General features: G+C 50.1%; 3 protein-coding genes across 6 annotated transcripts in view; 1 reads left to right on the plus strand and 2 right to left on the minus strand.

The window, feature by feature from the left end:
- IFT172 (intraflagellar transport 172) overlaps nucleotides 1–2,557 on the plus strand; it is a 39,327-nt gene extending 36,770 nt beyond the window's left edge. Inside the window, exons 41-48 of one of the 2 annotated variants that reach the window (XM_024764542.1) lie at nucleotides 190–300; nucleotides 491–610; nucleotides 898–993; nucleotides 1,216–1,275; nucleotides 1,351–1,449; nucleotides 1,762–1,915; nucleotides 2,122–2,213; nucleotides 2,421–2,557. In XM_024764542.1, the coding sequence (XP_024620310.1) occupies nucleotides 190–300; nucleotides 491–610; nucleotides 898–993; nucleotides 1,216–1,275; nucleotides 1,351–1,449; nucleotides 1,762–1,915; nucleotides 2,122–2,213; nucleotides 2,421–2,510 (822 nt within the window). In that variant the 3' untranslated portion in view covers nucleotides 2,511–2,557. Of the gene's footprint in view, nucleotides 1–189; nucleotides 301–490; nucleotides 611–897; nucleotides 1,276–1,350; nucleotides 1,450–1,761; nucleotides 1,916–2,121; nucleotides 2,214–2,420 lie in introns of both variants that reach the window. The other variant, XM_024764541.1, reaches the window with a different exon arrangement.
- A 77-nt stretch (nucleotides 2,558–2,634) lies between these two features.
- Nucleotides 2,635–4,363, minus strand: KRTCAP3 (keratinocyte associated protein 3). 3 transcript variants are annotated; one of them, XM_024764502.1, is made up of 7 exons: nucleotides 4,144–4,362; nucleotides 3,804–3,988; nucleotides 3,669–3,728; nucleotides 3,295–3,501; nucleotides 3,065–3,199; nucleotides 2,850–2,963; nucleotides 2,635–2,729 (listed from the first exon to the last, which is right to left on the minus strand). In XM_024764502.1, the coding sequence occupies exons 1-6, from the start codon at nucleotides 4,172–4,174 to the stop codon at nucleotides 2,889–2,891; spliced, it is 693 nt and encodes a 230-aa protein (XP_024620270.1). In that variant the 5' UTR covers nucleotides 4,175–4,362; the 3' UTR covers nucleotides 2,635–2,729; nucleotides 2,850–2,888. The 3 variants fall into 3 exon arrangements, with proteins under 3 accessions (XP_024620270.1, XP_024620268.1, XP_024620271.1); XM_024764500.1 differs by having other exon boundaries at nucleotides 3,669–3,988; nucleotides 4,144–4,363; XM_024764503.1 differs by lacking the exon at nucleotides 3,065–3,199 and having other exon boundaries at nucleotides 3,669–3,988; nucleotides 4,144–4,275.
- A 42-nt stretch (nucleotides 4,364–4,405) lies between these two features.
- Nucleotides 4,406–15,522, minus strand: NRBP1 (nuclear receptor binding protein 1). The gene is made up of 18 exons (XM_024764499.1): nucleotides 15,382–15,522; nucleotides 12,491–12,720; nucleotides 12,184–12,306; nucleotides 11,894–11,995; nucleotides 11,418–11,507; nucleotides 11,224–11,264; nucleotides 10,761–10,855; nucleotides 9,172–9,255; nucleotides 8,930–8,988; nucleotides 8,672–8,770; nucleotides 6,501–6,633; nucleotides 6,194–6,299; nucleotides 5,999–6,049; nucleotides 5,765–5,900; nucleotides 5,507–5,560; nucleotides 5,356–5,419; nucleotides 5,040–5,095; nucleotides 4,406–4,955 (listed from the first exon to the last, which is right to left on the minus strand). Exons 2-18 carry the CDS (start codon nucleotides 12,698–12,700, stop codon nucleotides 4,851–4,853), a joined length of 1,608 nt encoding a protein of 535 aa, XP_024620267.1. The 5' UTR covers nucleotides 12,701–12,720; nucleotides 15,382–15,522; the 3' UTR covers nucleotides 4,406–4,850.
- Between the last annotated feature and the right edge of the window lie 1,409 nt (nucleotides 15,523–16,931).

The raw sequence follows: 16,931 nt of genomic DNA on the forward strand, positions 1-16,931 counted from the left end.
GAAGAAATCGCTTTTTCTTGCCCTTCTTCTTCCTCTTCTCTTAAAATAACACTTTCTCCAGCAGCGTCCCATAGCTCCTCCGCACACGCACACATTTACAGCCGGTTTTCCTCTTTGGCCCCACTTCCCCTGACTTTCTCTTCTAGTTGTGCTCTTCTCACTCAGCTCTCCTTCCCCCTCCACCTCCAGAACTTCAACATCTACAGAAGGATCTTCACTGACATGGTGAGCTCCCCTGGGACCAACAGTGCCGAGGCCTATCACAACTGGGCTGACCTTCGGGACGTCCTCTTCAACCTGGTGAGGAAGTCGGGTGGACAGCAGAGCAGAAAGGCTACTCCGCCTGTCCCTGTCCTCGTCTTTTCTTTCACGCACATAAACCTTCACCCTCGGACTCTACCTTCCTCTGTCCAGGTGGCCATCAGTTGACCACTCTGGCCCTGGCACTCCTCTGACCCCTGACCCAGGTTGTGCACTCTCCCTGCTCTAGTGTGAAAACTTGGTGAAGTCCAGTGAGGCAAACTCTCCAGCCCATGAGGAGTTCGAGACCATGCTGCTGATCGCTCATTACTATGCCACTCGCTCTGCGGCCCAGAGCATCAAACAGCTGGTGAGACAGAGTGGGGAGGAGCTCTCAGTCTTACAGACACATCTTCAAATGTATGAAGTTGAATGAATTCAAGTTCTGGACGGTCTCAAGCTTGGCCCACTGCTCTCCTAGGTCCAGTTCTCTTGCGCAGATGAAAAAAAAACTAAGACCCAGAACTGCATGACCCAGAGCAATTTGATATTGATTGTTGGTCTTCTGGTTCTATGGCTGCCTTAGTTATAAGATCATTGGTCTGGCAGCTCAGTCACACGGTGCCAGGATCATAATGCTTTGACTTTAATCCATAGGAAACTGTGGCTGCCAGGCTTTCTGTTTCACTCTTACGTCACACCCAGCTACTACCTGCAGACAAGGCCTTCTATGAAGCAGGCATTGCTGCCAAGGTGAGCAATGGGGCCAAGCAAGGGCGGGGCCCAGGAGAGAAGGAAATCAAAAGTTGCGAAGTAGGAAATCCCAGCTGCTCAGGTAGAGCAGAGCTGAGCGTGGGGCTGACGTTATGGAGGAGGTCATTTTCCTGTATCTTCCTGGGTTCTCCCCCCTGCATCCTGGAGACACACAGCCACGCCCATCTGCTCACTCCCACTTGCACCTTTTCTCTGGTGCAGGCAGTTGGCTGGGAGAACATGGCTTTCATCTTCCTCAACCGCTTTTTGGATCTGACCGATGTGAGTAGGGCAGTTGTGCCCAGAGGTTGGGAGGTTTTCCCTGTGCCTATCTCATGGCTGCCCACTCTGCCGCAGGCAATTGAAGAAGGGACTCTGGATGCCCTTGACCACTCTGACTTTCAGGATACAGACATTCCCTTTGAGGTGCCACTCCCAGCCAAGCAGCACGTCCCGGTAAGGGCACAGGATTGGAGAACAGGAGGCCTTAGGAGTGTGAGTGCACTAGAAAGGGAGGCCACTTTAGGATGGTCCTCCCAACACTTTGTAATGACATCAGTCAGCAAAGTCTCTGGAAGGGCCTCAGCCGCACTGTTCGTTCAGTGAAAGTAGAAGCAGAGGAAAAAGCTAAGGCTGTGACTGTGACCGCCAATCCAAGGAGGATCGTTTGTGGGTGAAAGGTGGCACACAGGATGACGGCTCAGCAAACCCTCTACCCACCACCTTCCACTTGCCCTGCCCTGCGTGAAGCTGCTCTGTCCTTCCCAGGAGGCTCAGAGAGAAGAGGTTCGAGACTGGGTGCTCACAATCTCAATGGACCAGCGGTTGGAGCAGGTTCTACCTCGGGATGAGCGCGGTGCCTACGAGGCTTCCCTGGTGGCGGCCAGCACTGGAGTTCGGGCACTGCCCTGCCTCATTACAGGTACAGAACCCTACAGCACCCCATATTCTGTGGTGGGTGGAAAGGAGGGAAAAACAGCGGGATCAAGAAACTGTTTTACTGTGATTCAGTAAAGGATGCAGAAGACAAGAACGTCCTACTTTCTACCCCTAAATTGCTCTTCATTCTTCCCCCTCAATCCATCGCAAACTCCAGTTCATCTTTTTTTTCTCCCCCCACCCCTCCAGGATACCCCATTCTGAGGAACAAAATTGAATTTAAGCGGCCAGGGAAGGCAGCTAACAAGGACAACTGGAATAAGTTCCTTATGGCCATCAAGGTTAGAGAGGAAGGCTTGAGAGATGGGGGTAGGGAGAACAGCGCTGAAGAACCCACCAGCAGCCGTGCAGGGTAGGGGAGGTGTTGTCAAGAGGGCAGGTGCAGGCCTGAACCCTGCTCCCCACACTGAGATGGAACAAGTTTTCTTTGTATTAGGAATGTTTTTCCCAGCGCTGCTGAGTTCCCCTCATGCTCTGTTTCCTCACAGACCTCCCACAGCCCTGTGTGCCAGGACGTACTGAAGTTCATCAGTCAGTGGTGTGGAGGACTGCCCAGCACCAGCTTCTCCTTTCAGTAACTGGTAGAGTTAGTAGGTTCCATCCCTCATTAAAGTCTTGTAAGTAACTGAGACCACTGTATTCTTTGATCAAGTTCACCCCCAACACTAGCCCAGCGCCCCTTTCCCCCAAAAGGAATCATAATTCAAGTAGAAGTTCTTTTATTACAACTGTTATTATATAAACATATCCTAGGGGTCAGTGGAAGATCCTTGTGGACTGAGCCTCCGGATCAGCACCTGCTTGACAGAAGGAAGAGCCTGCGTCAGAGGGCAACAGCACAGCAAAGGCCCAACCCAGTTCTAAGAGTGGTCCCTGCCACCACCCTTTCCCAGGCCACAATCCTCCTGGCCCATTACCTGTCCCTAAACCCAACTCTTCTGTGATATCCGGATTTCTCAAGTTTGATCCAGTAGCTGCTCATTTTCCTGCCTCTTACATTTAGGAAGGTCAAGCTCTGTCAGTTCCTCCAGCTACAGAAGAGGGTGGGGTTAGTACTCCAGCCCTGTATATAATTCAGCATCTTTACAACACATTCTGTGTTGAATGAACCCTTCCTGTGCATCTTCCTTACCTGTTCCTGTAGCCCTTCCTTCCTACAGGGCCCAACCCCACGTAGGGTGAGCGCAGCCACACAGCAGTAACCAGATAGAGCAGCCTCAGCTACAGACATGAGCAAAGAAGGGATCCAGAGAGCCAAGGCTGTATCCTAAAAGGTGAAGGAAGGGGGGGGAGGCTAGAGGAAGCAGGGCAGGACCAAGGCTTTGTGGACCGCAAAAAAGGCTGGGAAGAGAATGGACTCACATAGATTCTTGTGGGGTCAAAGGGGCAGTCAGTGTGTCCAGACCCCTGGTCCAGTGGTAACAAAGGATCCAGCAGTCCTGGATGGCAGTCAGCAATAAGACGGCGGCCGCCGTTGGCCACAGTGAATGACACAGCAAGGAGGAGGCCCAGGGAGCAGGCAGCAGACAAGAGAAGGTTCACCAGAGCTAGTGCCAGCAGGGCCCAGTGCTAGCAGGGGCAGAAGGTCAGGGTGAGCAGCCTGGGAGTGGCTGCCTCTCCCACTGACACCTAGGTTACTCCATCTGGGGCTCCTCCTCCCACCAGAGATGAAGCTGAGCCAGCCCCCATTTCCCTGACTCCTGGCCTCCTCATTAAAGCTCCAGAAATCCCCTCACCAGTCGTGGGCGAAGAAGGTTCCTGGATGCCAAAAGGGCCACAAGTCCCACGGCAACGCTCTGGAAGAAACAAAACCTGAGGCCCGCGCCGCTCTCCAGCGCCAACCGCCCGCCCCACGGCCCGGCCCCGCTCACCAGCAGCCCGGAGCCCACGGAGATGACATTGGCGGCGGTGTACTCCGAGGTGACGGCGCCGCGGGGATTGGCCACGTGCCGCAGGACGGTGCCATGCAGCACGGCCCCCAGCAGCAGGTTCACGTGGCCCACCAGGATCAGCGCTAGGCCCACGTGCATGAGCCGCCGGGGCCCCCTGGCCGCGTCTGCAAAGCACGGGGGGAGGGGCAGGCCTGAGCGGGAGAGGAGACGGCCGAGTCGGCGGAGGCCCCTCGCTGCCGCCCCCAGTAGGCCACGGGGCGTAGGGCGGGTCCAGGGTGGGCGCTCGGGGGAGAACGCGTCCAGAGGGGCCAGAAATTACCGAAAACGCAGAGGCGGCAGCGGCACTTCATCGGTTCCTCAGCGCTGGCCGGCGCGGGGCAGCTCTACCTGCCCTGGCCCCGCCCTCGCTCCCCGGCCAGTTCCGCTCTCCCTGAGCACCTGCAGCCCAACCTCCGCGCCCCCTGGCGGGAGAGGCAGGCGCGCGCGCCCACACACACCCACACCCACACACATTCTCACACACACACACACACACACACACACAGACACCCACCCACACCCACACACCCACACGACGCGCGTAGCAAAAAGTAGACTTTTATTACAGCAGCAACTGAGGCGAATCGAATGGCCCCCCGGGGCCACCCCTGCAGCACCACCCTTCTCTCCCGCCCCATCCGCCCCAGCGGGATTGTAGAATTCAGCTCCCAGCGCCCGTGGGCTTCCTTTCCACACAGGCTGGGCGGGAGCCAGCAGATCAGCTACTAGCCCCCGACTAGAAGGCGGCTGCTGAGAAGGCCCAGGCCCACGTCTGTGCAAAACAAGTAAACAAAGTGCAGAGGGATGGAAGAGAAGGGGAGGGGTGGGTAGGGTGATGCTCAGAACCAGGGAGCCCCAAAGCCCTCCTGAATAATAAAGGAGAGAGGGGCTTCACAGGGTAATACTGTCTGGGGGGAAGGGGCAGGAAGGCTGTAGCACATGTCGTGACAGCCACAGCTCAGATTAGGGGCTGGGCCCGAGTGAGCTCTAAGAGGAGACGGTGACAGCGGCTGAGTTGAGGGTGCTGTTCCTGGCAAAATTGAACTTGCTCAGGGTCTCCTCCAGCAGAGAAGTCAGTCGCGTCTGGTCCGCCTAAAGGGGAGGAGCTCAGTGAGACCAGGCGGAGGAGAGCGGGGGCAGCGGGGCGGCGGGGGCGGCTGGAGGCAGAAACCTCACCTCGCTAATGAAGCCCAGCTGCACCAGCTCCGCCGCCAACTCGGGGATGTTCTCATCTGACAGAGACAGGAGAGGGTGAGTACAGTACAGCAGTGAGGGGCACAGGGCCCTTGGAACAGCCCCAGTCAGGTGACCCTGGCTGGGAAAGAATGACACAAGCAAAACTGTCAGATCCACCCTCCAATTTTAGGGGCGACGATATTCATTCTACGTGAGTCAATGTGTTACTGCCCTGTCACCTTACCCACCCCTGAATATGTCCCTCACAGATAAGGCTCATAGACTCTCCATCCTCTGAGGGAAAGGAGAGACTCACTTGGCATCAGGTCACAGCTCAGGTGCCGGTTCAGTTTGTCCTCCAGCTTCAGCAGAAGCGTCAGCTGGAGAGTAGGACAGTCAGAAAATGAGGCTCCCCTTCCCCACCCTCTGGCCACCCAGCCCTATGCAGCCCTGGCCCTGAGCCTTACATGGTGTTTGACGCCCTCCTCCACCGACTCGATGTTGCACTGCATCAGCACCACCTAGGGAGAGGGGACAGAGAGGGTCACTAGCGTAGGGACCAGTGAGCAAAAACCCCCCAAGAGCTGGAAGCCTTTCCAGCCCACGGGACATGAACGCCAGGGAGCAGAAACACATTCTTCTTTCTAAAGGACAAAGCCTTATCTGAGATGTCCTCTCTCCCTTCCACCACAACCACAGAGACAGCCACACCCACACAGCCCCACCTTGCGGGTCTCCACCTCAGCGGGTTCAGGTGTTGGAGTCTTGACAGAAGGCGGCACCACAGGTGATGTCACCTCCTCCTGCTGTGGCTGCTGGGGCCGAGGCAGCCCAAAGGCCGTCAGGGGGTAGATCCCGTTCCTAAGTGGAGATCAGAAAAGTCGGATGGGCTCCGTGGATGTCTTAGGACACCCACCCCTGCCTCCTCAAGGAAGCTTTTTTTCTCATTCTTCTCTCACCTGACATCTTCAAGGAATTTATCCAGTTCCAGAGCTGGTGACTGAGAGTACCTGGAGAAGAAAAGAGAAGGAAGATGGAAGGAAGGAAACGAGCAAAAACAGCAGATTCGACCACTCCCAGAGAATGGACAGTTGACAGAAACCTCAGGGTGGGAATGACCAATCTGTCCCTTTCAGAACCTCTCAGTTACTCACAATGTCTGAACTGGTTCTCTTCCTGGTCCTGCAGAGATTTCAGCCAGTACAGCACTGGTATCCATGTTTTTGGTGATCTCCTCCAGAGCATTCTCTGGGATCATGTCTGGAGGGCATGATGGAATGGGAAGTTATGGAAGGATAGTTCAGATTAATATCACAGAAGGCACAAGGGGTCCTGGGGGAGGGTGGGGGAGGAATGGAAAGAATCCCTTTGGAAGTAGAAGAGGAAAGGAAACATGCCAGTGAGAGTTACAAGGCTCCAGACTGGAAAAAAAAAATTCCTAGGAGGGTCAAGAGGACTCACGCTGGTGTCCCACAATGCAGTGGGCAGCAAGGAGTTTGAGCGAGGGCACTTCAAACAGTGCTGGGTGGAACAGAAGTTCTCTGGCTGTTGGTCTGCGAGCGGGTTCAGACTGCAGGCACTTTTGAATGAACTCCTAGAAAGGGGAACAAGGGAGTGGAGCAGGCATCTGGCAAGCACTCCACTGTGTTCGTCTCTCTCTCTCATATTATATCTAATACAAGGCTGTGTGCATACTAGGTGCTCAGCACTGGCTGAGAGAACAAATTGCTAATGTTGTTTTTTGTTTGTTTGTTTTCAAATTGCTAATGTTTTTGAAAGGACTTCGAAAACTGTAAGGTATTATATGAAAGGTATCATTCACTGTCTTTCTGGTTTTCATTATTTTTCTGCTCCCCAATCGCAAGTTTTCTTTACTGTTCAAACTTATGATTTCTTTTTTCTTATTTTCTATCTCTCTGCTTTATCAGCCCACTCACTGCCTACCTTCTCCAACCCTCACCAAATTTACCTCTCTCTTTCCAAACTCACCCACTGTGGTCAATAATAGTTACCATCTTTTTATTTCCCAAGCCTACCACCACAATTTCCTTTGTCCACTACATCATTTATTAAATTCACTGGATTTCCCCATGCTCCCTCTAACCCCACAGGTCCCATGACAGTTAACCTGCTCTCCTCCTTTCAATCTAGAAGGCCAACAAGGCCATATACCTAATCTCTTACTTGAACAGCCCACCCTGACACTGAACTAGAAACTTATTCCACACTAGCCTCAAGACTTCCCACTAATCTTCCTTCTCTTCCCTCCTCCCCCACCCTTTTTATTGAATTTTTGAATTTTATTTTTTTATACAGCAGGTTCTTATTAGTTATCCATTTTATACATATTATCCTCCTCCCTTTTATAAGCATCTAATGAGTTACAAACTAACCTTGTTTGGACCTTCCTGTCCAGACCCTACTTACTATAGTCTACTTCCTGATTCATAACCCCTATATCCTATTTTTTTTTTAATTTTTCCATTTTTTGTTTTATGCTTTATTTGGTTGTGCCAGGTCTTAGTTGCGGCATGCATGTGGGATCTAGTTCCCTGAGCAGGGATCGAACCTGGGCCCCCTGCATTGGGAGCGCAGAATCTTAACCACTGCGCCACCAGGGAAGTCCTGCCCTATATCCTTTAAATCTTAGCTCATTTATTTCAGGGCACTTTCCCTAACTAAAACTATATAAATACAAAACCCCAAATAACTGGTTTGAGTAGTTCAAACTGATTGATTTGTTCAAAAATATCAAGATGGTTGGGACTCCCCTGGTGGTCCAGTGGCTAAGGCTCTGCGTTTCCAATGCAGGGAGCCCGGGTTTGATCGCTGGTCAGGGAACTAGATCCCACAGGCCACAACTAAGAGTTCGCATGCCGCAACTAAAGATCCCGCATGACGCAACGAAGATCCTGCAAGCAGCAATGAAGATTCCCACGTGCCGAAACTAAGACCCGGCACAGCCAAATAAATAAATAATAAATAAATAAATAAATAAAAGGGTGTGTGCCAATAATGGTCATGCCTGTATGAAAGGAAAATACATACCAAGATGGTTGTCTGAGACTGTATACCAATTACCTGAGGTAACCATCAAATTAGTTTGCCTCCACATAGACAAACCTAAGTTAACACACAAACTTTAGTCCCAATATTACCCATCTTCTTTTTTTTTTTTGTGGTACGCGGGCCTCTCACTGTTGTGGCCTCTCCCGTTGCGGAGCACAGGCTCCGGACACGCAGGCTCAGCGGCCATGGCTCACGGGCCCAGCTGCTCCATGGCATGTGGGATCCTCCCAGACCAGGGCACGAACCCGCGTCCCCTGCATCGGCAGGCGGACTCCCAACCACTGCGCCACCAGGGAAGCCCCCCAATATTACCCATCTTAAACCCCTAACCTGTGAGAGAGAGAGAGAGAAAGAGAGAGAATGTGTGTGTGTGTGTGTGTGTGTGTGTGTGTGTGTGTGTGTGTGTACCAAAAACACCTAGGGAAATATTCACTACTTTGAGTGCCCTTTCTGCTTTATGTTTTCTTACTCTTAGAAGAGAGCATATTCCCAGTAGGTAAAAGGAAGAAAAATCTGAAGACATTTCAAAGTCTGTTAAGGAGGGTGATCCTGAAGATTCTTACCCTCTGTAATGGGTCTTCTAGAAGCTGAATGGCACTGCTGATGGCTTCCTGTGGCACATATGAGGACTCTCCATTGCCCTGAATCTCTAGCACTGCCATCTGCGGTGAGGAGTAATAAAAAGGAAAAATAGAGACCTAAGAACCTCAGTGCTCCCACAATCACTCCCTCAAGACCAGTACCTTACTTGTCAACCCTCCATTTCCCTTCTATCTTCTAATTTGACCCCTTTCCACTACCCACCCTTCTGGTCTCCTCACCTCCAGTGCACACATGCCAAAGGAGTAGATGTCTACTGCCGTTGTCACATTAGTGACTTCTAGGGAAAACAGAGAAGCTTTGGTGAATCAGAGGATCTGGGCAGGGCATGGCAGAGGTGTCTTAACTTTTTGCATGCCAGTAGAGAAGGACGAAAGTTTCAGTTATGTTACCTCCGACCCTCAGGTTGTAAAGTGGAAAACCTGGGGTATGGGCACAGGGCAGAGAAACTGGGATGCCTCACCTCCATATTCTGGTGCAAAGAAGTGGAGATTCTTCTGTTCTTCCCGACAAGTCTTCACATGATTGTTGATAGTGTCAGGAGCCACTGGGAGTAGGGGAGACACCCACAATCTGACCACCATCAACAAAGCACAGCCTAACTCCAGAGAGAGGCCCCCAAAAGACAAATTCTCTCCTGAAGTCTCTAACCCTCAACAGGCGCAAACCTATCCCTTTCCCATCGTGAACTCCAGACTAAACATGAACACCACCTATCTCCCCTTTCTCAGGTCTACTGCTTCTCATCTAAGGTCCCTAAGTCAGTAGCAGCAAAGGCTCCACACTAAACTAACAGGTACACAGGGGCTTTGGGCTGGCAAGGAACAACACAGTCTAAGGAAAAACCCACTTGTGATCTGCTTACCTTCCCCAAAGCCCAGGTACACCTAACCCCAGATCACATGAAAACGTTTGGTCTAGTTCTTTCATCCACCCTGCAAACAATGTAAAAACACAGGCAGCCCTTCCTAATCTGTAGCAATTAAGAGACCTCAGAAACTTGGATGAAGATGGATAAGAAGGATTAACATACAACCAAGTAGACAGCCTCCTTCTTACCCACCTTTACTGACTGAAACTCAAAAACAGCTCAAAACTGAACCAATACCCTTAAATCAGTTTCACTTGTAATCCACAAAAATTTTTAGACCCCTGCTCTACTCTCTTATTCCTCAACATTGCCTGCCACAGAGCTGAATGAGGAACCAGGGCCAGGCCCAATTTGGACTCACTCGGATCATAAACAATGACTACAAGTCACAGAGAGTCTGGGAGCACAGTATGACTTAGGGAACCAGCCTGATGATGAGGGCGATTAAGAATCCTGGATGTAAGTGGCCAGCCAGGCAGAATCCACAGGAAACAAGCAGGTTATGGAAAAGCAAGCATGGGGAGGGCTGGTAGCACAGAAGCCAAGCAGGCATAATTAGGCAGGGGAACGGTGTTTGCTCCCACGACTGCATGCACTGGGCAGCCGCAAAGGGGAGCAGAGGAAGCACAAACAGCGCCCCAAGTAGGGCAGAGGGAGCTCTCACCATTAGCAAAAATCCTATGAAAGACTGTTGGGAACAGAGCAGCCCGTAAGCGGGAGGGAGGAAAACAGAGAAAAGTTGTGAGCGATGGAGCAGCCAAGCCCCAGACAAATGGACACACAAACAACACACAGACACGGCACACAGAAATGTTAAACACTGCACACGTATACACAGCAAATGAAAGCACTCACAGCAGGCACAGCCTGGAACCTCCTTTGGTAGCGTCTGGCCCCAGGGGCTCAAATCATACCTTACACCCAACCCTTGCCCTTTCCCAACCTCCTGTCAAGATCTCTGTATTAACCCGTTTCCCTCCAAAAAGGTACAAGATTAGACCCTACACCTTCTCCACTAATTGACTGGCCTCTCTCTATAAATTACCCCTAGTAAGATCCTTTCTCTTATCACCAGCCCACACCTCAGAACTTTGCTCTGTCTTCCCCCATTCCTTTCATCTTACCCCCATGGTTCCCAAATTCCCGAGGCTCCCCTGCCCAGAACCTCTCCCTCCCCTCACCAGAGCCAATCTTGATGAGTCCGTTGTGCTGGATGAAGATGGTGTCACAGGTCAGGTTCCCATGGATGATGGGGGGGTCACAGGAGTGCAGGTAGCTGTGGGGGCACTGGGCTGTTAGAGGGGCCACTGGGAAATTAGGGCAGGGGGATCCCAAGGGCTAAGAGGAGCAAGGGCCTGGTCTCCTGCTGGTCACCACAAAGATAATACCCACACTCTGAATCTCCATCATGCCTGATGAGTTAAATAGCTGGATAAGTGCTAGGAGAAAGAGGTGGGAGACAGCATCGTGGTCAACGCGTTAGGATGAACCCTTTAAAAGACCGATGGGGCCTAATCTTGAAGTATATGACTCAAAGAGAGTGGGGAGAGGCAGAAAAGAACAGCAGAGTAGTGCCCTGAAATCTGTTTGGAGGAACTAAATCAGGAATAAATATGGGAAAGACACTAACCAGATCCTACTTACCTTAGGGCAGAGAGGATTTGTGTGCACCAACGCTTCCAAGCCTGGAACAGAGTTTGATCCAAGGGTCAGCAGTAATCCCCTCTCTTAACCCTCCAACCAGTTCCCTCCATCCCATCCTGATCAGCTTCGTAATTAACATAATCTTTTTTAAACCTCCAAACCAGCCTAAAGCTTTTTCTGCTCTCCCTCCATACCTTTTCATTCATAGTCTTGTGGTTCTTTTTGGTCTTCTTCAGAAATTGCTTAAGACTCCCAGATGACATGTATTCTGTGATAAAAATGACCTGGAGAGGCAAAGCACACAAATAAAGCCTTATAGTAGAAATGATCCCTTATCTAGGTAACACATATACAACATATACATAAAATTTGGAAGCCTGGTGTTTTTCTTAATAAAGTATCTCTCTTTCGTTCTTAGCATCACTTCCTTAGATTTAATAGGGCAATGAAAACTACTGAGCAATATGAGCTACGGGAAGGAAGAAACAAAAATTCACTGATTTCTGTCCCGACTATAACCAGACAAAAGGCACAGGTGGTGGTCATAGCCCTACTCTCATCTCAACAGCAGCTGATTCCAGCTCTGTTTCAAAACTATCTTTTTCTGAATATAGAATGAACAGTAAGTGTAGCTAGTCTCTTTGCAGTAAGCTCAGGAAAAAGTTCTTACCCTGGCCTTGTTCTCTTTAATGTCAGCCCAATACTTGTGAAACTTGACAATGTTGAGATGTTCCAACTGAATCAGATTATCAAACACAGCACGGACCTTTTCCTGGAAGCAGGGGAGACATTGGGATAACAGGGTTCAGAAAGCATTATCATCCTAAAAAGCCATTCCCTATCCCCCCTAGAAATGATCTAACCCCAATGTACTCTTCTCATAGTAGCTTCCCAACCCCAATTCCTCTTTACACCAGCATTCTAACATCCCACAGGCTGCATTCTTTCACCATTACTTACCTCCTGCAGCTTGTAGTTCTTTCGCTCAGAGAACTGTACCTCATTCCACACAACCTCTACACCCTCCTCTGTATCCATAGCCAGGTATGCACTGTCAATACCCGGTACATTCCGCTGATTCACCTGAGAAGAAATTCAAATGACAGGGAATTAAAGTTACCACACGAAGTCTCTATTTTAATACTCCGTACGATCATCTTCTCCCAGGCTCTGACCTGTTGAAGTTTGGTCTGCCCCGCTGAGACTCTGCCCCTCCACTTTTTACCTCTTAGTTTCACTCTCTAGAGTAACATTACTACTACCTCACCTCTTCTCGCCTCTTCTGCCAGCGCCCACAGGGTGACTCTTCCAAGATCTCAGACTCATCTTCACTTTCCTCTTCTTCCTCTGGGGAAGCTGCTGAGGTTGTGGAGGTCACAGGAGGTGACACTGACGTCAGGCCAGGAGCTGAGGATGAGGATTCTACCTTTGGGTCTGAGCCACTGCTGAGTACTGTCTGGGACTCCCCCTCCGACATGCTGGAACAAACACTCAGGCCTGCATTGGTTGGAGCAAGGGAGAAGGGAGAAGGCAGAGAGGGTTAGGATAGATTCTATAAAGATTCCATCCTAATAACCTAATCTGGGGTTAAAAAGAAAACAAAACATATACCTCCCTTGTTTCCTTTAAATCCAAAATCAGAATTAGTCCTGTGTGAACCCTAAACATTAACTACTCTCCTAGTCTAGAGAAGGGGAGCTATCTTGGTTGAAGATGACTCACCCAGGTCAGTGAGCAACTGAAGTATATTTTAAGCTTAAAGAATATGCTGCTATGCTTAATTATGCTAATAAACATATTTTATCACTTAAAAAAAAATGACTCACCCAGGAGTGGCAAGCACAAGATTTACGGTAGTACAACCCGTGTTTAGTAAGGTCCAAATGAACAGCAAAATCAGGGGCCTCATTCCTTCTCAGCAAACACTTACCCGATAGCCTTCTCTGTGAATCCTCACCTACCTCTTGCACTGTGCTCAAGAACCAAGGTACGTGGGCACTATTTGGAACAGATGACTCCAGACCCCCAAATGTTCCACTGAACCAGCTCTAGATCTAGAGCTGTAGCACTCTCAACCAATTTATTCAGCCGAACCCCTCAGCTGATTTATTCTACTTGAACTAATCTTGGCATTCACTGTCCATCTCTCCTATGCACAGAACGAGCCTGCCAGTCCATGATGAGGCTACCCTTGGGCCAGGTGACTGGCAGTGGCTAGTGACTTCATCCCTGATGACCTCACCCTCCCTGTGATGTGAGTGTGGCAAATGGGTGGGTATTAGCAACACTATTTTTCATTCACTCATTCAACAAATGTTTATAAAGCACTTACTGCGGGCCAAGCACTGAGCTAGGTGCTTGAGATACAATAGTGAACAAAATAAATAAGATGCCCACACTCATAAAGCTGCAAATTTAAGGCAGAGCTAAGACTTTAAGCTTCCAGCTTTCATTTCATTCACATGGCTCAAAGCCTCCATCCTCTGACACAGGTATTCCTTTCAAGTACAAATAACTCAAGACACAGCCATTATAGGAAAAAACACTATATAGTATAACATTTTATACTAACTAGTGTATAGTATTATACACTGACATGGCTACTTAAAGAAAAAGAATCCTCAAAAGCTAAATGTCACTAACTTAAGAATCACAGGACAATCCCTGAATGTTATCCCATATCTCTAAGAACGAAGGCCGTGAAGGAGTTGGAATCTGATGTGTGCTGGGCTCAAGGGAGTGCTCGCCAGGATGAAAATGATATCCTGTAAAGTACATTTGCTCCAGTAAGTCAGTTCAAAATACACACGCTTCTGATCAACGCCAACTTTCTGAAAAGCCCTCATTTCTTTTTAGAACTCTCAGATGCCCCCTTCTGCCCATCTCTGCCCCCAACCTACACTGTGTTTAACCCAAGCCAGGAGATTTTATTAGATGACATTCCAGTAAATATCAGAGGGCAAACAAAGCACTACAGAGAAAATCTGGCAAGATGTCATTTTGCCTATGTTTTTTTCTCGGTCCTTGCCTAGCATAGATTTCAATCAACCAGTCTTAGTAATCTACCTGAAAAGTAGCTTTAAAAAAATGGTAAGAAAGTTCATATGGGTTACTTTATTTATAGAATGCATCCTTAATCTGAACAGCTAAGTAAAGTTTCCAGCTACATTATAAGAAATACCAGTGGAATTCTAATACAGAAAGCCTGTAGCCAATGGGCTCTAAAGAAATTTCTGGACCCAGGGCACAATTAATCCACAGCAGGGCACCGCAAGAGAGGGCAAACCTTCACCAGTCATAGATGCTCTTCGAACGTGCTTGTCTTCTCCCTCCCCAATCTCTCCCCCCTCCGTAGGCAAAATGAATGCAATGCCCAAGATCCCCCAGCACTCCCCCTGCTGATGGCAACACTGGAGTTTTTGTCTCAGGGTCGGTCGTTCAGAGGTTTAAATGAGATCACATATGGAAAATGCCATTGACGCCCCTCAAGGGAATCTCCTCGCCACCCCGAGATGCCTAGTGTTCACTTCCGTGCAGTGTAGGTAAATCGTTGCAAAGTTTTCCCCTGCAAAGTTTTTCATTTTTGGGGCTGCAGCTTCTCAGCATTTCAACTCCTCAGCAACAGCTCACAGGCCTCTCGCCCGCCCTCACCTTCAGCGGACCAAAGAAGGCCTGAGACCTGCAGAACAAGCAAGCTCGGGGAGGAATTTCACACTCCAACAGGTCGCCTAGCCCGCTGTCAGCGAGGGACCGTCGGGCCCCGAGGCCGGCCCTGCAGCGAGCCGCAGCCACCTCACCAAAGGCCAGCCCCGCGGCCCAGTCAGGGGCGCAGGCCACGCCCCCGCGCAGTCGGCGCGCCGACCCCGCGAGCAGGCGCGGCCCCGACGCTGCGCTTAAAAGAATGCCGGGGCCTCTCGCCCCGCGTCCGCAGAATTCCGGGCGCTGCCGCCGCCGCTCGGGGACGGTCGGGGAGGGCCGAGCAGGGACTGTGGGGCCGAGGTGTACTCTCGGCTCCGGCGGGCCGGGCCTTGGCTGCCGAGTGAGCAGGGCCACCTCCAGACACCCGCCTGCCGGGATCCCACCGTCCTGGCCGCGGAGGCCGACCCTCTCGTCCTTTAGCGGAAACCTTCCCTCCCTCTCAGTCCCCTCAGCGCTCACCTCCCGACTCCGCTCCCCGCAGCCTGCGCTTCAGCTCCAGCTCGGGTTCCGGGGCCCCGGATCAGAAAGACTCGCTCACAGCTGCGCTCCGCGGCGCAACCGAACTGCGGGCCCCGCCTTCGCGGCGTCCGGACCAACAGATGGGCGGTGCCGCAGTGCCGTTGGGTTTCCATTGGACAGGGCGGCCAGGGTGGGCGGTACCCCGGGCAGACGGTCGCTCGCAGGGGTAGTCTTCAACCCGGTTTCCTCCCCTAGAGTCTGTCCGGCTGAGACCTCTTGGAGGGTTCGGTGTTTTCGGTCTCAAGTGGGGCCTGTCTCTCTGTCCACCCCTCTGTCCGGTCCTGGTGCCCCCGATGATTCTGCTGGGCGAAGGGAAGGCCTCCCCCCTCTTCTTGAAGGCGCCATGACAGTTCTAGTCCGACTCAAAGACAAAAGGAGCGAAAGACGTAGCCTCAATCTGAGAGGAGCGCCCACCCACTTTCAGTATTTGGGGGTGAGACTGCGCAGAACACCAATTCTTCAGAAAACTTAAAAAAAAATTACTGGACGCATTAACACTGAAAATGAATAGTTAACGCTTCGTAATTGGATAGTACTGATGTTAGCCAAAACTTTGCAAGAGGTTTTCACAGATATCTTTTGATCCTCGTAATAAATTTAAATTTTCATTCAGTAATAGTTGCCAAATGGAAAAATACTGAATCAGAGGCATTAAGCTATTCACCGAAAGTTGGTAAGAACTATATCTAGAAGCCGAAACAGTTAAGATTTATCAAAGAAGACTCCCTTGAAAAGATGTTTGGAAAGAATTTAGGTTGACTGCGAGGAGGTGAAAAGAAAAAATGATACATTGTGGGTGAGCCCACTGATCTTCGAAAACCAAACCAAGAGCCCAAAAGAAGTTAACTCTACTCCTAGACACGTATTGTGGAGGGAGGAGGATGAATCAATCATCAGTACTTGGAAATGTCATAATCACCAAATCTCACTGTCCTTACAGGGAATCTCTAATCCTATTTAACTGATAGAAGGCTATCTGGCAAAAATTCCCTCATTTTCCATCTCTACACCTTAAAATTTAAATCAAACTTTTATCGTTCTTTGATTCTTTCACCTTTGAAAGAGAGTGCTCAAACACTCTTTTAGAAATTTGGACCTTGTTTTGGATATTTTTAAAAGGCATTTGCCCACCAAATGTAGCATACAGTTTCAGGGAGTTGAGGTTAAGAATCTTTGTTCTAATCTCAAGGAAAGGATGCTCCTCCTGTCCAGATTAATCTCACCAGGTAGACTCCAAAGCAACTGAACACCTGGCGCATGGTAAACATTCATTAAGTATCAGTTGATACTACTATTACAGTTTCCCATTCTCTTCTGTCTGGTTCTTAGTATTATCAACCTTTACCTTTCAACTAGCTCCTTTCAAATCTGCACAGAGGACCCATTAGCATCTTCAAGTTCTCGTTTTGTTTTTAACCTTTCATTCATGTTTTTTTTTGGGGGGGGGGGTTGGTTGGTTGGTTGAGGTTTTTTTGTAATGTTTTTTGTTT

Source organism: Neophocaena asiaeorientalis, unplaced genomic scaffold, assembly GCF_003031525.2.
Source record: "Neophocaena asiaeorientalis asiaeorientalis breed wild unplaced genomic scaffold, Neophocaena_asiaeorientalis_V1.1 scaffold345, whole genome shotgun sequence".
Classification (NCBI taxonomy): domain Eukaryota; kingdom Metazoa; phylum Chordata; class Mammalia; order Artiodactyla; family Phocoenidae; genus Neophocaena; species Neophocaena asiaeorientalis.